At 28.3% G+C, this 21146-nt stretch overlaps 1 protein-coding gene across 1 annotated transcript; it reads left to right on the forward strand.

Moving 5' to 3' along the window:
• The first annotated feature begins 10972 nt into the window (after positions 1-10972).
• On the forward strand, positions 10973-18169 carry LOC107438647 (blocked early in transport 3). Its single transcript, XM_016050976.3, has 5 exons — positions 10973-11538; positions 13173-13270; positions 14606-14702; positions 15243-15425; positions 17953-18169. The coding sequence occupies exons 1-5, from the start codon at positions 11497-11499 to the stop codon at positions 18070-18072; spliced, it is 540 nt and encodes a 179-aa protein (XP_015906462.1). The 5' UTR covers positions 10973-11496; the 3' UTR covers positions 18073-18169.
• The last annotated feature ends 2977 nt before the right edge of the window (positions 18170-21146 follow it).

The raw sequence follows: 21146 nt of genomic DNA on the forward strand, positions 1-21146 counted from the left end.
AATTTTCCTACACCGAACTGGTCACTACTACATTCCAAAGTAGCAGGGGGTCAGATGGACAGATACTGATAAGGTCAAGGTCGTAAGAAAATGTTTTAGGGGACAAAAGCAGAGATATTGACACGCCTGTATCTGTCAGATCAACGCGCCCGATGGAGTGTTAAAGGTGCTTTTTTGGGGATTTCGTTTTTAAAAGCTTTTAAAGGTGCTTTTTTCAGCTGGTGTTTTTAAAAAGTGCTTTTTTTCCACAAATAATTTTTTTTCCTTCAGTGATATCTGGTGGATCCCATGCATTTCACGAAAAATGGGGTGTTTGCTACGTAATCATTCACGAGGACTTCACGTCGTACCCACGTTATGACTTGCGCATGTGCGCACTCTCGAAACTGAAACCCGAGTGCTCCAATTCGGATAGAGTCAGATCCTTATTTAATGTTTTTCTTTTTAATTTATTTTAATTTTATTCTTGTTTATTTTATTTTACTTCTAAAACTTTTTTGACGTAGGGGGTAAGGGTACTTTTGTTCTGAGTTCAGGGTCAAGTTGAATTCACTCGGTGATGTGGGAAAGTACTGATTGTTTTGATTTACGTCCATTTCTTTTTGGGTTTTTTTTTAACGCTAAAACTCTTTATAAAAAGTTTTTGTTTTTCAATAATATCATTGATTGAATATGAATTTTTTGAGTGCTTGAAAATTTTTGTAAAGTGCTTGAAAAGTTTTTAAAAAGTGCTTATTTTTGATTCAAAGATTTGGCTACGCACCCTGGTTATGGTATTAATTTTAATGATGTAATTGCTCCATATTTGATTTAAAACTAGTCATTTTTATTTGAAGTTGTTCTACACTTAATACAATCACATTCTAATTCACAGTGTTTTCTCAACCTTTCAATATTGTATTAGCAAATTTCACAATCCTATAATTAGTTTAATTCAAGTAAAAAATGTCTAAATCTAGTAGATTTTTAAGTGTGCCTTCATCCTCTTGACTGAAAACATTTTTTTTTTTTCAGTTAAAATCTGAGATTAACTAGACATTTAGTTGTTATTAATACTTCGGAAAATTAACATTACCAATTTGCAATTTTCAGAATTTTATCCTATAAATTCTTCCACTAGAAAAGAAAAACTACAACTTAAAATAATTTAAAAGTAAGAAACTAATTTCTTAATGATTTTGGAATTCTAATATTTTTGTGAAGTTAAGAAGAACACTGATAGATTCAGGCATGGTGGAGATTATTAGAACCAGAAACTTTTTTCTTTATTGGAAACTCAATAAATGATTATTTTTCTTGGTCATTGATTAAGGAGATAGAAAGTGAAGCAATCAGTTATGAGCACAAAACTGGTTGAAAACTAGGAACTGGTTTGATATTTTCTATTGGACTAGTGCACAAAACGGGATAATGTAAAATCAGGGTAAAAAAATTGAAGCATATTTTTCAAAATTGACTCTTACCAGATGAACTGCTAGAAAAAATGTGTAATCTTTACATATTTTTTGTTTTTAGATACAGTTTCAACAATATCCCTTTCAATACTTACTATTGTTTGTAAATTTGCTTTATGGTTCACATTCAGAAATGTTTAGAATTTTTATGCTTTCAAACTCATGATCAGTTGTGGTATCCTCTGATATTTTTTGCTCATCTTCATCACTGCCACCTGGAGCTAACATTAAATCAGATATTGAAGGAATTCAAATGTAATTTGTGTTGCAGTTGATATATGCGTTATCAACTTGGACGTTACTCAGAAAACTTAATTCCTTGGATTTTGTTCTCCGCCTAAGGGCATATGAGAATAAAACTGGACGACTGTTGCAGTGGAAAGTATATCTTGGTAAATAGGTGTCACTAATGGATAGAAAAATACTGAAACTGAATAGATAAGTGAAACAATAATGATATAATGCATATTTTAAAAATGATGTTTAAAGATTCTCGAGTATTTAATTCAAAACCTTAAGGGCAAATATACTGTAATCTATAAAGCTTGGCATTTTAAAAAATATACATTTTAGTTCTTTTGCAATATAATGTATTTAATCTAATTTTATTTTAACAATTGGAGGAATATAGACAAAAGAAAAAATTTTTGATGAGTTTGTCACACCAGTTTTATCAGATCCCTGATAAATAACTGAACTTTTTCAGAAAGCTTTTATTGCATCACAAAATTACAATGAAGAGCAAAAAAAATTTGTGGTGATGAGAAAAAAGAACAAAGGGCACAGCAATATCCTGTTGCTTGTCCCTTCATTTTGAATGGAAAGCTTTGTCTCCCCTCAGTGAATTCAGGGAAATATTTCCTCCCACACCTAGAAGGTCTGATTAATGCATTTGAGAAATAGTTACTCTAGTGCAATTCTTTTCCCTACCCTTTTTCAGAAAAACGAATACAAATCACAGGAGGGACTATTTTTCTTATGATTAAATAAAATTATTAATATTTACTAAGAGTTATTTTTTCCATGAACTTATCTTTAGATAAACGAATTATATAATTGTTATATAATTAAACCGCTCTTTGACCAAACTATTGGGATCATATTTCCCAAATTTCGGCTACTCCCTATGTTCTAGGAATCCGAATTCGAAAACAAAGGCATGTTTAATCTGAGAAAGTACGTTTCTGTGTCTGAATTTGTAGCTTGAAACATCGTGTGCACTAATATGCATATTTGTAATTAGCATATTTGAAATCACTCCCTCAAATCATTAAGATTGAATCCTAGAACGTGAACATTCGATCATTGAATAAAAAATTGTTCAGGGTGATTCTTTTTTTTTTTTTTTGCACTGTTCGTGAAAAAAGTGCTGCACGTATTTGTTTATGCTAGTAGATATTTCATTCTTTTGCCTATCACTTTAGCTTTAAAAAAAGTATTTTGCTCTTAAATTCAGATATAAAAATGAACATCTAATGAACAGGCAATTGAAAATTATGCGACCAATTTTTTGACGTATTTTATCTTGCCGTTATCATTCAACTTATGATAATATGAAGCGCTAATTTCGATGCACAATTTTAAAATTCCAAACAACAAACGATATCAAAAGAAACCGCCAGCAATGCTTCGAAACGTAATGTAAAACATAAAAATAAGGCAATAGCGTACGGACTAGGTTCAGAAACATCCGCTTAACAAACGGTTTATTTAGAAAACGAGGTGAATATTGTGGCCGACAAAATTGTCTTGTCTTTGCAAAATAAATTCTAAGAATTAAATGCATCACCACTACTTTTTCCTTTTTTGGAAAAGAAACCACTGTTTTGAAATTACGCAAGGCATTTGCTCATACTAAATAAAGGGGAAAGGAAAACAGATTAATTTGACTATTAAAAAATTGCAATATTAATATGATTTGAAAGAAATTCGAAGTCGCATAATCAAAGTTTTAACAAAGTACAATCTTTAGTATATTTAGTGTGAAGAATCTTATAAACACTTTAAATTATTATTATAATCACATTGATAAGATGTAGAACACGATTCTCAACAAAACTTGTTTACAAGTTTTAAACACTGCAATACATTTTTAGTACATTGTGCTAACGCGTTTCTTTCTTCTTTTTTTTTTTCCTATGCATACATTTAAATTACAGAAACTGCAAAAAATTCGAACACCTTAAGAACTGCTGTACATTTTTATAGTGATAAATTTTTGTATCATCTAAAATCAAAAAAACGTATTCCCTTAGTTTAACATTGATTATAGCTCCTGAAACTGCAGCAAATCTTTGATTTTGTAAGGAAAAGAAATAGTGCAGAAATAGTTTTTTATGTTTCTCTTATGAAGTGGAATTTTTCAGAATAATTTCAAAATGTTTATAATAATTATTGTAAAACGATATTATCAATCATAATAAAGTTTACGCAAAGGAATTAATACGGCTGCAAATAGAGCTGGATTAAGAACTGTGGAGATAAAAGATTTGGATGCTCCCTAATTGTAATTGAAATTATCAACAGAAATAAAAAAAATATTTTTCTTAAATAAAATTAAAGTTAACAAAACTAAATAAATTTATATAATTGCTAAATTTAACGTTTTTTTTTTTAGAGCCAAACTAAAGTAATTTTGACAATTCTGGTGTTTTATTTTTAAAAAAATTTCTGCCCCATGAGCTATTTTTTCACATTAATTTTATAAAATGTAACTTAATTTTTTATCTAAATTATGTGGATGTTCCGTAGCATAAATTAATATGCTTTTTAAAATTTGGATAAAAAATTAAGCGAATGAACAATATTTTTATTGTGGGTCTAAAATTAATATTCATGTAGAAAAATTATCGAATTTTTATAGAAAATAAAAAAGCTCAAAAAGTATGAAAACGGAATTAATAATCAACAAAATAAACAAACTACTTTTTTTTTTATCATTGAGAATGCTGGGAAAACTATAACAGTTCTCCGTCAAATTATGAAATCTTTCTTATTTCCTACATCATTTATTATTATTAACTGAATTAACTCGCTTCCGTGTTTGTAATGATCGTACTTGCGATCGAAATTTCTACCACTTTCCGATTAGCTGGAGTACTCAAATCTCTACAGGAATATCATGCTCAGTGGCAATACAAGTTGAAATCGTTTCCTGACCTCTACAAAAATAATTAATTATCATTTTATTTGCAAATAGGACGTGTCAACAAAATATATTTTGATCACTTTCCAAGTAGCCGAAGTGCTCTAGATCTAACTATTATTACATTGACAAAACAAATTACGATTGCTTCCGGACCAAAAAGACAAGTTTATCATCATTTCATCACTAAATAGACTTTTTCATTAAACAAAACTTCGAATTTTGTTCACCTTATAAGTAGAATCCTCTAAGTTCAACTGGAGTTCTGTTTTTGATGACAATTCAAGTTACATCTGTTTCTTAAAATTTATAAATACAAAATTTATCTCCATTTTATTGGTAATCGAAATTTCCATCCTTTTCGAAACATGTTAAAATTAGAGAAAAATAATAATATAAAATAAAATTTTAAAAACTGTATTTTTTTAAGTTGATTAAAAGGAGAAAAATTATTCTATTTTTGTCAAAATGTAGGCGCATTACTTGCTAGAGAAGGCGAGGAATTAAGGTTGGTAATAGGATTTTATCTTCCTCTCAGTCTTTAAAAAGTGGAGAGTTTTTTTGTTTTAGATGGGATAAAATCGAATTATTTCCTTCCTTTTCATACACTGGAAAAATGTAGTGTTTAAAATTTTATTTTGCATTATTATTTTATTTATTACAATCATTTAGAAATATTCTATACATTTAATATATTGAATATATAGCTGAAGTAAAGTTTCAAATAAATAATAAATTAACTTTTTGATTGAGCCATTATATGTTACTTCACGTGGATTTCATTTCTGTGAAAACTAACAAACAGAAAGTGAGTTTTGTATGCGAGTCATAGCGATTAAGGCACAAATATGCTGGATTGTATTGAGCGCTAATTTTACAGTAAATTCACAAATAGTCTGAGAAGCAGCTTAACAAAATTTATTTAATTAATTTATATTTCGTTTACATAATCTGTCGACTAGAGCAAAATGATTGTTGTTTGCCTGTCGGTCTGACCGCAGCGCTGTGAGGGTTTAAACGCAAAAATTTCAAAATGATTGAAATGAAAGTGACAGACTATATGCAAACAATAGGAAATTTCCTTACAATCAATTAGAAAAGTTTATCTTACATCACTCTTGTAAAAGATTTTAAATCAGTTAAATTTAAAAAACAGCTGTTACCAACCAATTGCACTGATACAGAACAATTTTAAATTAATTATTAGTTAAAATAACTTAACCATTTAACTAGTATTTTTACTGTCTTCAGGATCTTTGATGTGCATAACTAATTTAATATTATTTTGAAAAGTTTTATATATTTTTCAATTATGTTTTTTAAAAAATGATTAGAAATGTGTTAATATATTAAGCTAATTCATTTATATAATATATTGTTTGATGTATTTAACTAAAACTGTTTATTGATTTTCATTTTAGCTGTGCACTCTCAATATTACAACTCTGTTCAATATTACAACTATTCTTTTCTTATCTGTTTCCTTATGCTTTTTACTTAAAATATAGGAATTGAGAAAGCAATTACTTTACTATAGTAAAGTAACTAAAAAGTTATTAAAATATTAAGTTATTATAATAAACGTTATTAAATTAAATTTATTAAAATATGGGTAAATTATCAGCTTGTTAAACTAGCTAACTTTGAGCAACCTTTTTTTCAGCATATACTAAACTGGCTTTAAATATATTAAAAGTATTTTTTGATACATATTTCAGCTTTAAAAATAATGCAGAATTTGAATTTTTTGTCAATGGATTGAAATTAAAAATTTAATTTTAAAAAGAAAAGAAGAAGAAAAAAGCTAATGATGATGTATTTAATATTTTTTGGATATGAAAACATAAAACTGTGCATGAGAAAAAACAAATGCAAAGTTTCTGAATATCGATTCACTATTTTCTGAGAAAGGATAAAAAACTGAACACCCTGAATAACTTTTCATAAAATAATCGGATTTTCACGCACCGTGATTTAATCTTATAATGGGTTCGAGCGTCATAAGCTAATTAATTAACGCCGACGTTATTAATTTCATAATAAATTACGAAATCAGACGCAAAAACGTATTTTCTCTTAATAAGCATAACCTTATTTTACCGGATTTAGAATTCTGACCCTTAAAATAGGGATCCGGAAAATATGGTTACAAAAGTATAGGCAGGAGGGAAATTAATAGTTTGGAACCCTTATTCTTAATTTCACTTTTTGCGTATTTCGCTAAATCTAGAGAGATTTTTTTAACAAATCAAGAAATTTTTGTACATAATCATAACTTTCTTTTCTTTCAGTTTAAAAATAATTTTTATAATTATTTATTATATTATCTGATATTAAAATTTTTTGCACAATTTTAAAGTATGAAATTTTAAATAACAAAATACAAATTTTGAACAAAATAGATCGAATAGTTTCTGAGTCAACAAAATTTTAAAAAGTCGTATATTTAAAACTTGATTTCTCCAGAACTATTCCAGCTTTTTTTTAAATTTAAATTTTGTATTTCGTCATTTAAAATTACATACTCAAAAATGTAATGCCTTACAATTCAAATTCTCTTCATTAGATCGAGGGTCATGAGCGGCATACGATAATCGGATCGGATAATCGGACGATAATCGGATTATCGTCTGCATTAATTAATTAATTAATGCAGACGATAATCCGATCCATGTATAACGACAACTAATTATTATTATTATTTTACATGAATCCGATAAATGAATTTTATAATTGCGTGCAAAAGCGTTTTTGATTCTCTTATCGAATTCTCGAGAAATAGCGAAATAAACAAAAGGATAAATTAACATGAAGGGTTCCAAACTTTAAATCACTATATATTGCCTAATATAGCCTTTTATAATTATTAAATCACTATATATTGCCTAAATTATTAGGACCGTATTTTCCAGACTGCGCTAACCCCTTCCCTCTCCTCATATTTCGAGAGTCACAATTCCAAATCTGTCGAGAAAAAAATATGCTTAATCTGAGAAAGTACTTTTTTTGTGTGTGATTTGATTTCGTAACTTAAAATATAGTCAACATTAATTAATTAACATAATTATAATTAAGCCCTTGAACTATTAAGATTGAGTTCGTGAAAGTTCTATCATTATCAAATATCGAAAGTTATTTGAAATATTAGATCAAAAGTTATTCTGGGTGTTCACTATTTAAATTAAGCATATTCTGTCAAATTAAGTCATTTTGAAATGAGCAGGAGTAGAATACTCGACTCCTCTTTAAAAAAAATTTATTCACTTGTCTCAAATGATGTTAAACTCATATTTCATTATTAAATATGTCGAATGAAATTTTTCCATTGCCAAGCAAACGTAATTTGAATTTCAGATAATCTACAATAAATTATTTTGAGTGATTTCCCAATGAAAAATAAGTATCCCATAATGTTGTAACAACATTTTCAATTATTTATAAATGGAAAGGGAGAACACAAGTTAAACTAACTTAATAAGAATAATTTATTACTTTTTACGTTAGTCGCAAAATCTTCAAAGAATCTCTGGTGGTTCTTGCTTCTTTTTTTAGCCTAGTTGCATTATTAATCAATGTTGCATTTCAAACTTTTTTTTTTAAAAAAAATGAAAACTTATAAAATAAAAAAAAAATTTCACTCAGACTATGCAAGGAATAATAATGATAAATGACCGTATAACATTAACATAAACTAACCCTTTTACGCTTAGTGCTTTTATAAAGTAATTAAACACTGATTGATCTTCTTAAAATATTCTTTAAAGTTTTTTTCTTCTTTTTTTTCTAATTAACAAAGGATAGTACTGCTTTTCTGTTAACCACCTTTCTTCCCTAAATTTTTGCGTTTATTTTGCAATAAATAAATTTTGATAGAACAATTATGAAGCTTTCATTTGAGAATCAGACTAAGGCAGACAGTAAATTTTTATTCGTCTTCGTTTTATTATTTTTCTCTTTATTTATTTATGTTGTATTATAAATAAAATATTACTTACAACAAAAACTAGCATATTCTAGATTTCGAGTTTTTGGGGTGCATTGGAATTGGAACTCCTTAAGCCTTATTGCTGATTAAAAATAAGGTTTATAGGTTTTATTATAGTATAATCTCCATGGATGTTACTATTCCCATGATCCCATGCATCGAATCATGGAAAAAACCAACTTTAGACGAAAACGCAGGGGGGGGGGAGGTGAAAGCACAAGCTAAAAGTAACTATTAAATATTATATGCCCAATTCTATTCGAGTCATTGAGTCGAATTAATTAAATAAATTTAAAAAAAAAGTACCCTTTAAGATACAGAGTTTGTGACTTTGAAGTTATAAAAAAAAGTTTGAATATTTGATGTTGTTGTTTTTAATGCCACTTGCCAATGCCAACAGGCGTGCTTGGTGACACCAAGCATATTTAAGGCAGAGGGTGCGTTTCTTGTCTTTTAGTGGCACCTTCTATGGTCAAGAATACGAATTCAGCCACACACACGTCACATGCATCCATCATCCAACCATTCATCCACAGATCGTAATTTTGACCGGAACCAGAGAAAGAACAATTTCCAAATCAGTACCCTCAGAGGTTTGATTTGTTATGGGAACATGGTGGACTTTGTGACCCGACTGATTTAGTGCATCAATCAACATTTACTACACGGCGAGTCTTCAACCGGCGAGAATCGAACCCTCGAACTATTGGACTAGGCCCAACGCTCTAACAACCAGTCTACCACATTTTGAATATTTAATTTATTTTATAAATATAATTATGAATATAACATAAAATAAATTATAATTATAAAATATATTACATATAAATATAATATAATTATAAATATAATTATAAAATAAATTATAGTAATGTTTCGAATAATTTATCAATTATAAAGAGTAATCTCTTAGTGGGTTAATGTATTGTAAGAATATCAAAAATAATTAAGTATTTCAATTTATTACAAATTTTAAAAAATATCTACTTGAAAAAGTATTATTTGTATATTATTTCATCACAATGCAACAAGTGCAATTATTAAAATTATTCCTTTTCATAAACTTTAGTCATTACACTTAAAATAATTAAAAATATATAATGTTCTTCGAATAAATAATTTATTTCATTAATTTCTGGCTCAACAGCGTAAATAATTTGGGTCAAATTGCATTGGTTATGAAATTTATATAACTACGGACGTGCTTTTTTTACCAATGCTTTTTTCCCCGGGCTTTTTCTATCGGTTAATTTTCGGCGCTCTTTTTCTCGTCTACTAAATTTAGCTTTGTTTTCTTTCATTTCGTAGTAAAATATAAATTCCAAAATCATTATAAAATGAATTCCTGAAATATGATAAAAAAATAAATTATAAATGGAATTCTATAAGATAAATTTATGTAATTTATTTTTCCCAGCAGTTTCTCTTTGTTAAATTAATATTAAGGATTTATTCAAATTATGAATTAAATCCTGTTTATTTCCTGTAATTAAGTTTTGTTTATTGCTGAAGACTGAAGATCTGTCATTTCAAGATGTAAGACTTGTCATTTGAAAAAATAATGGTTATAAAATACTTTTTACTTCATTAACAATATACAAAGTTCGAAATTTAAACCAAAATGATAGTTTGTAAAATAAATTTAATCTCTCTCATGCTCCATGATGGTGCACGTCTTGCACAAGTAAAAAGAGACCAAACCAGAAATGCTAAAAAAGTGAATTATTTCTAAATCTAGAAACCATGTCACCTTTCTTTTTTTCTTTTGACAATAATACATCTCTAAATAACTAAAACAAATTTTCACTTCAAACTCACCAGAATTGTTTAATATCATTAATGTCTTATGAAATACAGCAAATTTGAGTTCAGAAATTATATAATTCATTTCTTTTATATCGATTTATTTCTGTTACTCAGAAATTATATAATTTATTTCCTTATAAGTAAGTTGTAGTAAGCAGCTGCATACTTTCTAACTGGAAGTAGGGTAGGTCAAGAGCTCGTGATTGTTGTTGTTTGCCATCTATAACAAACCGGGAAAACCTAAACCCGGGAAAATTTCAGAAAACTACCGGTTTATCACTCTGCTTTTAGTATGCTTACGAGGCGATGGGATAATATTTTAGGAAGTTTTATTATTGTAATTTGTGTTAAAATTTATGCGTAATTTCACCATTCATAAGAGTTCTCTATAATTTATAAATTTTATCTGGTTTTGAGCCTAAAATAAACTTAAGAAAATTAATATGAAAACACAAATAAAGTGTCATGTTTTGAGTGTTATCCCTCATTTGGCTATAGTTATGCAAAATATCTTAGTTTGTAATTTTTTGAGTTGCATCATAGCATGCTTGTGGAGTTTTCCGAATTTGTTGTTTGTTTGGTTTAAATTTAAATTGAAAGAACACGTTATTTTGTAAACACTGTATAATTATATTAATATTGGATGGCGTGCTTTTTCAAACATTGGCGTAAAAATCAATCGGAAGTAGTAACCTGGAAATCTTACGACGAATTTTAATCCTTAGCGCCATCTGTGCTTAGCTTTACACGCTCAACCATCCATTTCTGATTTAATTATAAAATATTATTGGAATTGGAAGTATGGTAGTTGATATGAACAGAAATGGGTGGTAGAAATGAAGGCTGTGTAACTACCGTTCGTTAAATTTTTACAAGTTCCACTAGCTAAACAAGAACCGATTAAACTCGATAGTTGAAAAGATTTGATGTATGCTTTGTTTTCATCCCGTGTTTCAACCGTACTAAAAATCAGATCCCAAATAATCAATTTTTAATTTAAGTGTGATGTGATAAAATTTTGATTTGTGTCATTTTCGAACAATATTGTTGTTCATTGAATTTTCTCCTAGTTTTCTTTTAATAAATTACTTTCCATTTAAAAAAAAATGTCCCGTCAAATGTTAAAAGTAGCCGATCCTAAGAAAGTTGTAAGTAGGAAAATAATACTTTTGTTAGCTTTTACGTTTTTTTGTTTTGAAAATTGACTTTTGTTAGCATTCTTAACGATGACTTCTTATTGGAAGATGTGATATTTTTTAAATTTGAGTTTATCAATTTATTGTTCTTGTTTTATCATGTTAGTGGATTGAAAGCTTTTAAAAAGGAGCATGTGTATTTTCAAGGTGCCAAAGAAATTTTGAACTTGCGAAAGTTTAGGGATGACTAAGTATACCCGAGTTGGTCTCTCTGTGATGTGTTATTTTATTTGCTATATCCTATTGCACTTTTACCAGTTTTTTTTTTTTTTTAATAAATTACTGATATTGAACAGCCAACCCAGTTTTGAGTTACACTCAATGTTCAACTCCATAGCCCTGTAGTTTTTAATCTAATCTAGATGACAAAGGTGCTCCTGGATTAAGTATTGGGAGAAATTTGCATTGTATGGAGAAGAAAACCGTGTAATCTCCCATGATTACTCTGAGGGCAAAAGGACTGTAACCCAAGATTTGTCTATGCAATTTTCAAACAAATTTCCCTAAAATGAGTGACTGATTAATGATTGTATATAATTCGCTAGTGACAATGGTTGATGTAAATGATTCACTAGTGACAAAAGGATTGAAACTAGCTACAAGAGTTTATCATTGAGTGCTGAAAGTTTTTGTTAGTTGAGATTTTGTGTTCGCAGAAAGTTTTTTTTTATTTTTGAAATCTAACTTTGATGAACCCTGTAGTCGACTTTCAGTTGTAAAATGGACATCATAACTTAAGATCGCTACAACCTAAGTACAAAAAAAAATTTATCAAATATTTGCTACTTCAAAATTTTTGAAATTTTAATGATGCATTCTTAGCATATGATATTATGTTGGTTATGAGCTGCGATTTTCGTTAAATAACGCACGTCTAGAGAAAAGATAGGGTTTTAAGCTCAGACATCTCCAATTTCTGTATCCTGGTGGAATTTGTTCCTTCATTCTAGACAGCTTATGGTCTGAGTCAAAGTTAGAAGATTCTCAATAAAGTGAAAAGGATTTTTGGTGGAAATTTTTTTTCATTTTTTTAAAAATTTCCTGTACAATAAAAAAAGAACATTGCACATAACAACTTAATAAAAGCAATGTATACTTAATAATAGCATGAAAGTAGGTATAAAATAAAATTCCGTGATGAATGGATTCTTACTTTAAAAATTTGAGTTTTTTTTTTTTTTTCTTTCTTTCTTTTTTTTTTTACTGAGTAGGCAACATTGGCTTATTGGATTAGTAGTGCATTTTATAAAATAAAATGGATTCTGTAACAATGAATTTGTATTTTTAAAAAAGTATGCTGAAAGTATGTTCACTCATGTTGTAAATAATATTAGAAATGTAACAATTGTTGTGTCCTTTTTCAAAATCCTAAGTCATTTTTGGTCCACTAGTGTTTCAACTTGTAAGTCTTTTTATAAAAATATTGATTCAGTTTATGTGTTTAATTTTTAAACTGATATTATTTGACTGCTGAATAGCCTCCCTCAGATATACCTAGTCAAATGACAATTTGCTGCATTCATAATTATAGCTCTTGAGATTCTATTTATTGCTTGATTCTAACTTATTTATATTTTTTTCAACAGAGTTCCGAGTTGTTTGCCTTGACTTATGGATCCCTTATTTCACAGATCCTTAAAGATTATGAAAGTGATGATGATGTCAACAAGCAGTTAGAGCGCATGTATGACTTTTAAATATGAATATTAATTTAAAATTTTTTTTTTTAAATTTAATAGATGAATGCCTCAAGATCTTTAATTTAATGTTTGCAATTTATTTTGTTTTGCTTAGTAATTTCTTATAAAATGCTTAGTCCCAGTAATTTCTTGTAGAAACTTGGCCCCACCATACTTGTCGTACCTGTGAAATGCATTGAATAAAATTTTAAACTATCATCTTAAATATCAGACTTCCATATTCAGTCACCGTAATAGTTTCATACCTGCAAACTTTTTCTAAGTAATAATAAACNAGAACTTCAAAACTAGTTTAAAGGGCATTATAAAAATAAGCACATTTTTATATTGTAGTGAATGAAGAGTAACATAGGTTAATATCTTTTAAATAGACTCGGATGAAGTAAGAAATGAGTATGAGAAAGCACGATGCTTTATTAGAGATATATTTTTGGTAAGTTTTTATTTATGTATATATTAATATCAATGAATATTAAAGTATTTTAATAAAGTATTAAATAAGTAATAAAGTATTTTAATATCAGTTTTGTTTTTTGATATGTACTAAGGATAAGAAGTTTAACATCAGAAGAAATAAAAGTTGTTACATTTTTATTGACAAACTAAACTTAAATACAGTAAAGTACCGATCATCCGAGTTTCCGCTTTAACCGAGCTATCAAATATTTTTAGGATTCTTTTTGTTCTCGTCAATTTTTAAAACTACCGCCGGAAAAATAAATCTGAATTTTATCTTTCAAACACTCAGAAAAACAAAATCCAACAACTTGGTCTGATGAAATTATCGTTAATATCGTCAATAATGACAATGAATCTAGCGAAGATGATGAAGACAGTGATTATTAAAATCAACATATATAAATCTCTCATACAGATGGACTAAAAGCTATCGAATGTACTATTGAATATATAGAACAAAAAGAGGCGACACCAGCCTTCCTGTTATCCCTAAAAAAGGCGAAACATTACTACAGAAAAGCGCCAAAGTTACGTAGAACGAAAAACGATTAAGGATTTTTTTTAAGTAAAAACTATTTAATTCTCGTAAAGTATGCTTTTTAAATGTTTTTAGTAAGCTTTTTAATTATAATATGAATTGTATGTGGTATACTCGTATACATTTTGTATTTCTTAAATATATTACATTTATACCTTCTCTTTTTCTTTCCGTTTTTATACTCTTCGCTTTAACCGAATTTTTCAGTTATCCGAGTTTGTTGCAGTCTCCATTAACTCGGATAATCGGGACTCTACTGTATATATATATATATATTTTAGTAACATTCCAAAACTATTTTCCTTTTCTTGTTTTATTTTAGGGGTCATAATATAGGGGTGAGGATTGTTGAAGACTTTTTAGCAAGAACAAATGCTGGTCGTTGTCATGACTTGAGGGATACTGCAGATAAACTACAAGTAAGATAAAAAGTAGAACACTTTAAACTCTAAAGACTTTTCCAATTTGGCAAAGTCTCATAGCCTTTGGTAAATCTTATATCAGTAAGATTTTTAAATGGAGCTAATTTTAATAAAATTTTCTTTTTACATCGTTTCTTACTAAAATATTCATAATTATTAGATTAGATAATTGTTAGTACTTATTAGATAATTATTTGATTTAGATTAGGTATTTTAGTATTATACTGAAACTCATTTTTACTTCCCTTTTTTATTAAAAGAGGGACATAATTTTAACATTTTGCTTCGAATTTTCTATTTTAAAATCAAGTTAGCTCATTTTTATGTTTCTATGGAATAAAAGAAATTTCCAGTTTACAGAGGTTTCCAAATTCTGGAAGTCCAGATTTTTAAAATTATTCTGTAATATTTAAATTTGATATCAGTTACAGATAGTTATTCAGTAACGAAATGAAATATTTGTATGTAAGCAAATTTAATTGAGACTATTTCATTTTATTGCTTCAAATTGAAGTCTGTTTTTTTTTCTTTGGTCAGACAGCCTTCAAGATGTACTTGGGCATAACTCCTGTCATCACTAATTGGAGTTCTGCCGCAGATGAGTTCTCCCTTTTAATCGACTCAAATCCCCTGACTGAGTTTGTGGAACTTCCAGAGGGTCATAGTGGACTAAAATATTGTAACATCCTCGCAGGTGCTATTAGGGGTGCACTGGAGATGGTAAGTCATCTGTTTTTATTTTTTTTTTTTAACTGAGATAGATAATTAGGTTACTCTATATTGTTTTTAGATAATAAAAATAATGCTTCCATTCTGTTTTTAAAATTATTGGGGAAGTCTCTTGTTAGAGCTATACCCAGTCACCTCTTTAGCGTCTTGCTCTACGATCCTTAAGTGTTACTCTAAAATTATCTTTAGAAAAGTTTGTGAAAATATATTTTTCGATTAATAATGCTTTCTGAGGTCCCAGTGTGGATTCTCCTTCACTGCAGCAACTCTCTAATCTCTTCCCTTTTCTTTAACATTTTTCACTTTAAAAACTGTTTTGATTGGTAAAAAGAAAGATCCAGTTAAGAAATTTGCTTGCCGCTTAAACTTTTTATTTAACAGTTATGATTTATCTATATTGAGTTTAAGAACTTATTAACGGAAGTTGAAAATGTGCAAAATTTTTGATTTTGCATTTGAAGAAAAATATTAAATACTAATACACTTGATAGATTCAAAAAGCAAAGTATTTTAATTGTTCCATTTTTAAAGAACGTTTGGCCTATTTGTGAAACATTTTTAAAAAGAAACCAACAATGGTGCAGTTAAAAAAAATACTTATATATTATAGATATATTAGGGGTGCACAACCTGCGGCCCGCGGGCCAAATGCGGCCCTTCGACTATTAAAGTGCGGCCCGCGAGAGCTTCTAAACACAATAAAAAAAATTTAAAAAATGGCAATTTTTAAGTCATTACGTTTTGACACAATCAATTTTAACAGATTCTTTAGTAAATGTACGTTTAACGCACTTTCTTTAAGCCGATTTCATCGTAAATATAAATGATTTTTTTAAACAGTTATTTCCGCTTTTCTACGTGATTTCGAAAATCCCGAATTTTTATTACGACGCGAGTTTCAGATCGCAAATTTAAATAATCACTTTTTCTGCACTTTATTTGTGACGATTTCATCTTAAATCTAAGTGATTTTTTTTTTTTTTTTGCAATTCTTTCTTTTTTTTCAACAATTACTATGCGTTCCCACGTATTACGCTAATGTTTAATAAACATTACTACATTTGTCATTAACATGTCTAAATAGATCTACGGCCCTTCGTTAGCCAACCTGCTGTGCAAGTGGCCCTTCACTCAAAAAGGTTGTGCACCCCTAAGATATATAAATTCCTTCCTTATAGATATTTTGTTTAACAAAATAAATACTCTTGGTTATTTTTTCCATATAAGGTTATTCCTGTTCAATTGTATCTTACTAATGCACCAATGCAGGAAACTTCATTGTGATTCTCCATTACCATCATTGCAGCTACCATCCTTAAGGGACCTGACCTCCATTTCACATGCCTAGTTTCAGTTTTTTACTCAATTCTCAATCAATGTACAAAAACATAACAATACTGATATTCTAAGGTTGAGAGAATGTTATCTTGCTCACAGAAATAATATACAGTATGATCTAGAAAACCTGGACTGCTTAGGGATTCAGAAGGTCCGCATTTCTGAATATCATATTATTGGTACAATTTATTTTCCCGACAATTTATTTTTCCAACGAGCTAGTTTGCCCGGCAAGGCTGGCATCTAAGAGAAATTAGTAAATGGAAATTGGTAAAGATTTTCTGTTGGTAAACGTTTAACCTTTTAAATAAGGTTGGGCTACTTATGGCCCAGCCTTGCAACAAAAAGTGCAAGCGATATTTACTGACTGCTTATATAGTAACTGTTTATGTTGTAATAATGTATGTTGTAAACCTTTCCATCTGTTTTCTAAAGGACTTAGGCCATTCCAAAATTATAATTATTTTGGGTAGCATTGAAAGTTCTATTTTTTATAATTTATTATTAAATAATTTTTTTTCTTTCACTTTTTTTTATTCTTTTTGTTTTGTTTTTTTAAATTTATATTATTCTTTTTGTATTTTAAATTTTTGATTCATGTTTTTTTTCTTTCCTTTTTTTAAAATTTCTTTTCTTTTTTGCCTCTTGATTAATGGGAATTGAAAAAGAAAAAGTAAAAAAAAAAAATCTTTTACCATTTTAACAAGCTATTCTCTTGTGTTATATAAAAGCAAAAAGAACATAAATTAAAAAAAAAAATTTATAGTTCAAATGCAGAATAATAAGAAAGGCAATAAGGACTTGTTCGAATTTTACCAAAAACTAGAACATTTGATTCCAACTAATCAATTCAACTTTATAAAGAAGAGTAAAATTTCATTGTTGTATAATTTTTAGTTTAGTATCTTTATGTAAAGTGTTACTTTTTTTTATTTATTTTATAGTAAATTCATTTATAGTTTTATTAATATTATGTATCTGTATAGAATTTAAATAGTAGTGTTTATACCTTAAAATTGTGACAATTTGATTTTTTAAATGCTATCTGTATTATTCATAGCTAGTTTGGAAAGTGAGCACCAAGAGTTTATTGAGGCACAGAATTTTCTTTAGTTGTCAAAGTTAAATGGTCACTGTAGTGAAACTGTGCCTACTAACCTATTATTAAACTTATTTTTAGGTGCAAATGGATGTGAGTGCATGGTTTGTTCAAGATCAGTTAAAAGGAGACAGTACCACTGAGTTACGGATAAGATTTATTCGTCGCTTAGAAGAGGCCGTGCCTGTTGGTGAAGATTAATATGATCCACACTTCTTTTTTTTATTATTGAAAGCTAGAAATTTATATAATAAGATATTCATTCCTGTCCTTTGTAAATAAATATGTCTACTGTTAATAAGTCATCTTTTTTTTCTACAGAAAAAAAAATTTACTACAAGTTTTGAAATTTAGTAATATACGAAGATTTTTATTCTTTAACACTGACAACACTTTTATCCTGCAAATATGCAAAATAAAACTTAACATTACCAAAAATATATTCAATATACATTTCGTTAAAATTTTCAATATATAATATATTAGTACTACATGTTTTCTAAAAAATTATTTTGTAATGCAGGGTTGCTCATGTTTAGTTAAACCCTTATCTTATTCAGGGTTGGTATGATTTAAATTACTTTATTTTATAAAAACCACTCATTTAAGTCATATTGAAGGTTATATCTAAAGAAATAAAGTTTAAATAATTGCAGGGTTGCTCAATATGATTCAAATTACTTGATTTTTTTTAAAAACCACTCATTTAAGTGATATTAAAGGTGATAATTAGTGATATAAAGTTTAAATTATAATTGGGTTGCTCAGTATGATTTAAATCACGTGATTTTTTAAATTATTATTATTTGATGTTTCAAATAGTTAATAGACTAATAAACAAGAGACCAGATGAGATTAAAAGTTACTGAAACTTGTGAGAAATAATTGTAGTTTAAGATACCTATTTGAATTATATTCATTTGGTTTATGTTTATTTAAATTAAATGCTTTTAAAACTTAATAAATATGTAGTTTGTATATTAAATAATGAAGTAAGACTTGTTTTGCCTAAAGTAAGTTAGAATAATTGATTTTTTGTTTCTTGATTTAAATTAATTTATGTGAAATTTAACCAACAAATTGGGTCTTTATCTTTACAAGTTCAAGAGTGTGTTAAGATTGAATAAAAATAACTATGATTTTCTTTTAGTCAGTGTTTAGTTTGTAAAAATTACATAGTATTACTTTTTACCATTTTTGTTTATTATATTAAATATACAGACGTGTCAACTCTCCCGCATTTTGCGGGAGTCTCCCGAATTTTGAGTTATTCTCCCGTCCTCCAGAATTGATTAAAAAAACTCCCGAATTTTACTGCAATCGGCGGCCAAACTCACAATTACTTAATTTTTCCGCGATTGCAGAAGTTTTGTTTTTCTTTCAGGGTGAATTCCATCCCCTCTTATCGAACTACCATCTGCCTGAGGCGTAGCTACACGTGCTTTATTTTTCCCTCCTCTTCAACGTTACCCCTCTTTAACACTCCTATTTCACCCGCCCCCTTACACTGGGATTCGTAGGAATCTTCGTGTGGAGTTGAATGCGATGACGTCACATGACGATATCGTGTGACGTCCGTACAGGAGTGGGGAAANATGTTGCATACCATGCACCTTTTTTTACCCCTCCTGAAATCTCCTGAATTCTTGTTAGGGAAACTCCTGAATGTTAATTTTGCTAGGTTGGCACGTCTGAATATATATTATTAAATATGTATTTAAGTTCATATATTGTTTTTAGATTATATTAAGTATTGCCAATTCATTTTATTGGTTAATCTAAAAAATATATATATAATTTAAATAAAAAAAAATCATGATTTTTGCCTACCTTGATTTTATGTCCCTCTTTTTTTATGCTCTGAATTCAACATATCAAGATAGTATAAGTGTTAACTACATTGATATCTATTATTTAATATAGAAACAGATCAATATTATATTTTTTGCTTATTTTTATGAAGAGTATGCCATAAATATTGTAAAATTCAAATAAATGATTAACAAACAACTGATTTTCAATTATCAAATTTTCCGTTTTAGGAATAAATATTTCTTCAAAATTATTCGAATACAGCTGTTATAATGTAATGTATTTTTCGTCAGTAAGACCCTATGATCAGAGAAATGACCACTTACTACACCCTAGCAGCTTGATCTCCTTTGTAGGCGTAATTTAAGTCAATTGATAGCTTCTTGCTATTAGGTGAACCAAGAAGCTGAGTTATTTCCTTGGATTTATAATAGTTTAGTATTTATAATCTCTTAAAATCATTGCATCAAAAAATGTATGTACGTGAATATTCATTATAAAAAAAACATTCTTGCAAGCAATCATGCATACAACTTGTCACATTTCTGAACACAAATGGCAAAAAATTAGATTTGTCTCTCAGTAGAACTTTTGAGGGAAATCCAACATTTTTAATGCTTCCTTTTCTAGTAAGCATGCATATGTCTTTTTAAGTATTATTTAATATAGTATATTGAAGTTTAAAAAATACATTTGAATTTTTTCAAGTGACATTGTTTAATATTGCGCATAAACTTTAACCAGTCATTCAGTACTTTTTTTTTAGATTTCGAAATTTTGCATCTTGAGAACGATGACATGAAATCAATACTTTATTTTGCTGCTTTTAAAATTACATTACGATTTTTATTGTAATTAGTGTAAACAAAGTGCTATTCAGGATCTTGAATAATTTAGCAATTTGTGATTTTGATATTTTTCTGTCCCTTTCATTTGAAATTTTCTTTTCAAAGCATTACATTAGTTAGGAGCAGTCATTTTTACTAAATAATATACACAGAGAAAAACTAATACATGTTTTAACTCCATAGTAAACTATCTCGTACAATTTTCAAGCAGGAAAAATATGATTGATGAATATAGTGAATCCTTTGAACAAAATTTTGTGAAGTTATTATCATACCAGAAACTCCAATTTCTAAATAAAGGTGCTATATACACTTTAAAATTTCATTAATGGTGCATTCCATATTTCACAATTCTTTTGATAATAGATTACGCCCAGAATAGGTGCTCCTGTCACACGTTCTTCATTCATAGAGAAATCAAGAAAATTCATGTTTATTAAGTAGTAACATTAGTAGATATAGTGGTTTGTATAGTTTTCTCCTGACTTTTGTTACAGATCGACTCGTTGCCAATGAGAAAATGTGTGTTTGGAAAATGCAAAAATGTCTTAACACCTGCTTTTGGAGTGATTTTCTGTAAATTAAACAAAATTTCGGTTGCTAAATTGGAATGAA

The sequence above is a fragment of the Parasteatoda tepidariorum genome, chromosome 1, assembly GCF_043381705.1.
Source record: "Parasteatoda tepidariorum isolate YZ-2023 chromosome 1, CAS_Ptep_4.0, whole genome shotgun sequence".
In the NCBI taxonomy this organism is placed as follows: Eukaryota; Metazoa; Arthropoda; class Arachnida; order Araneae; family Theridiidae; genus Parasteatoda; species Parasteatoda tepidariorum.

Excerpts from the sequence above, each read along its gene's own strand:
- LOC107438647 (XM_016050976.3), top strand. The coding sequence starts at position 11,497 with ATGTCCCGTCAAATGTTAAAAGTAGCCGATCCTAAGAAAGTT. Across the intron at positions 14,703-15,242 it reads ATACTGCAGATAAACTACAA|ACAGCCTTCAAGATGTACTT; the intron begins GTAAGATAAAAA and ends TTCTTTGGTCAG. Across the intron at positions 15,426-17,952 it reads TTAGGGGTGCACTGGAGATG|GTGCAAATGGATGTGAGTGC; the intron begins GTAAGTCATCTG and ends ACTTATTTTTAG.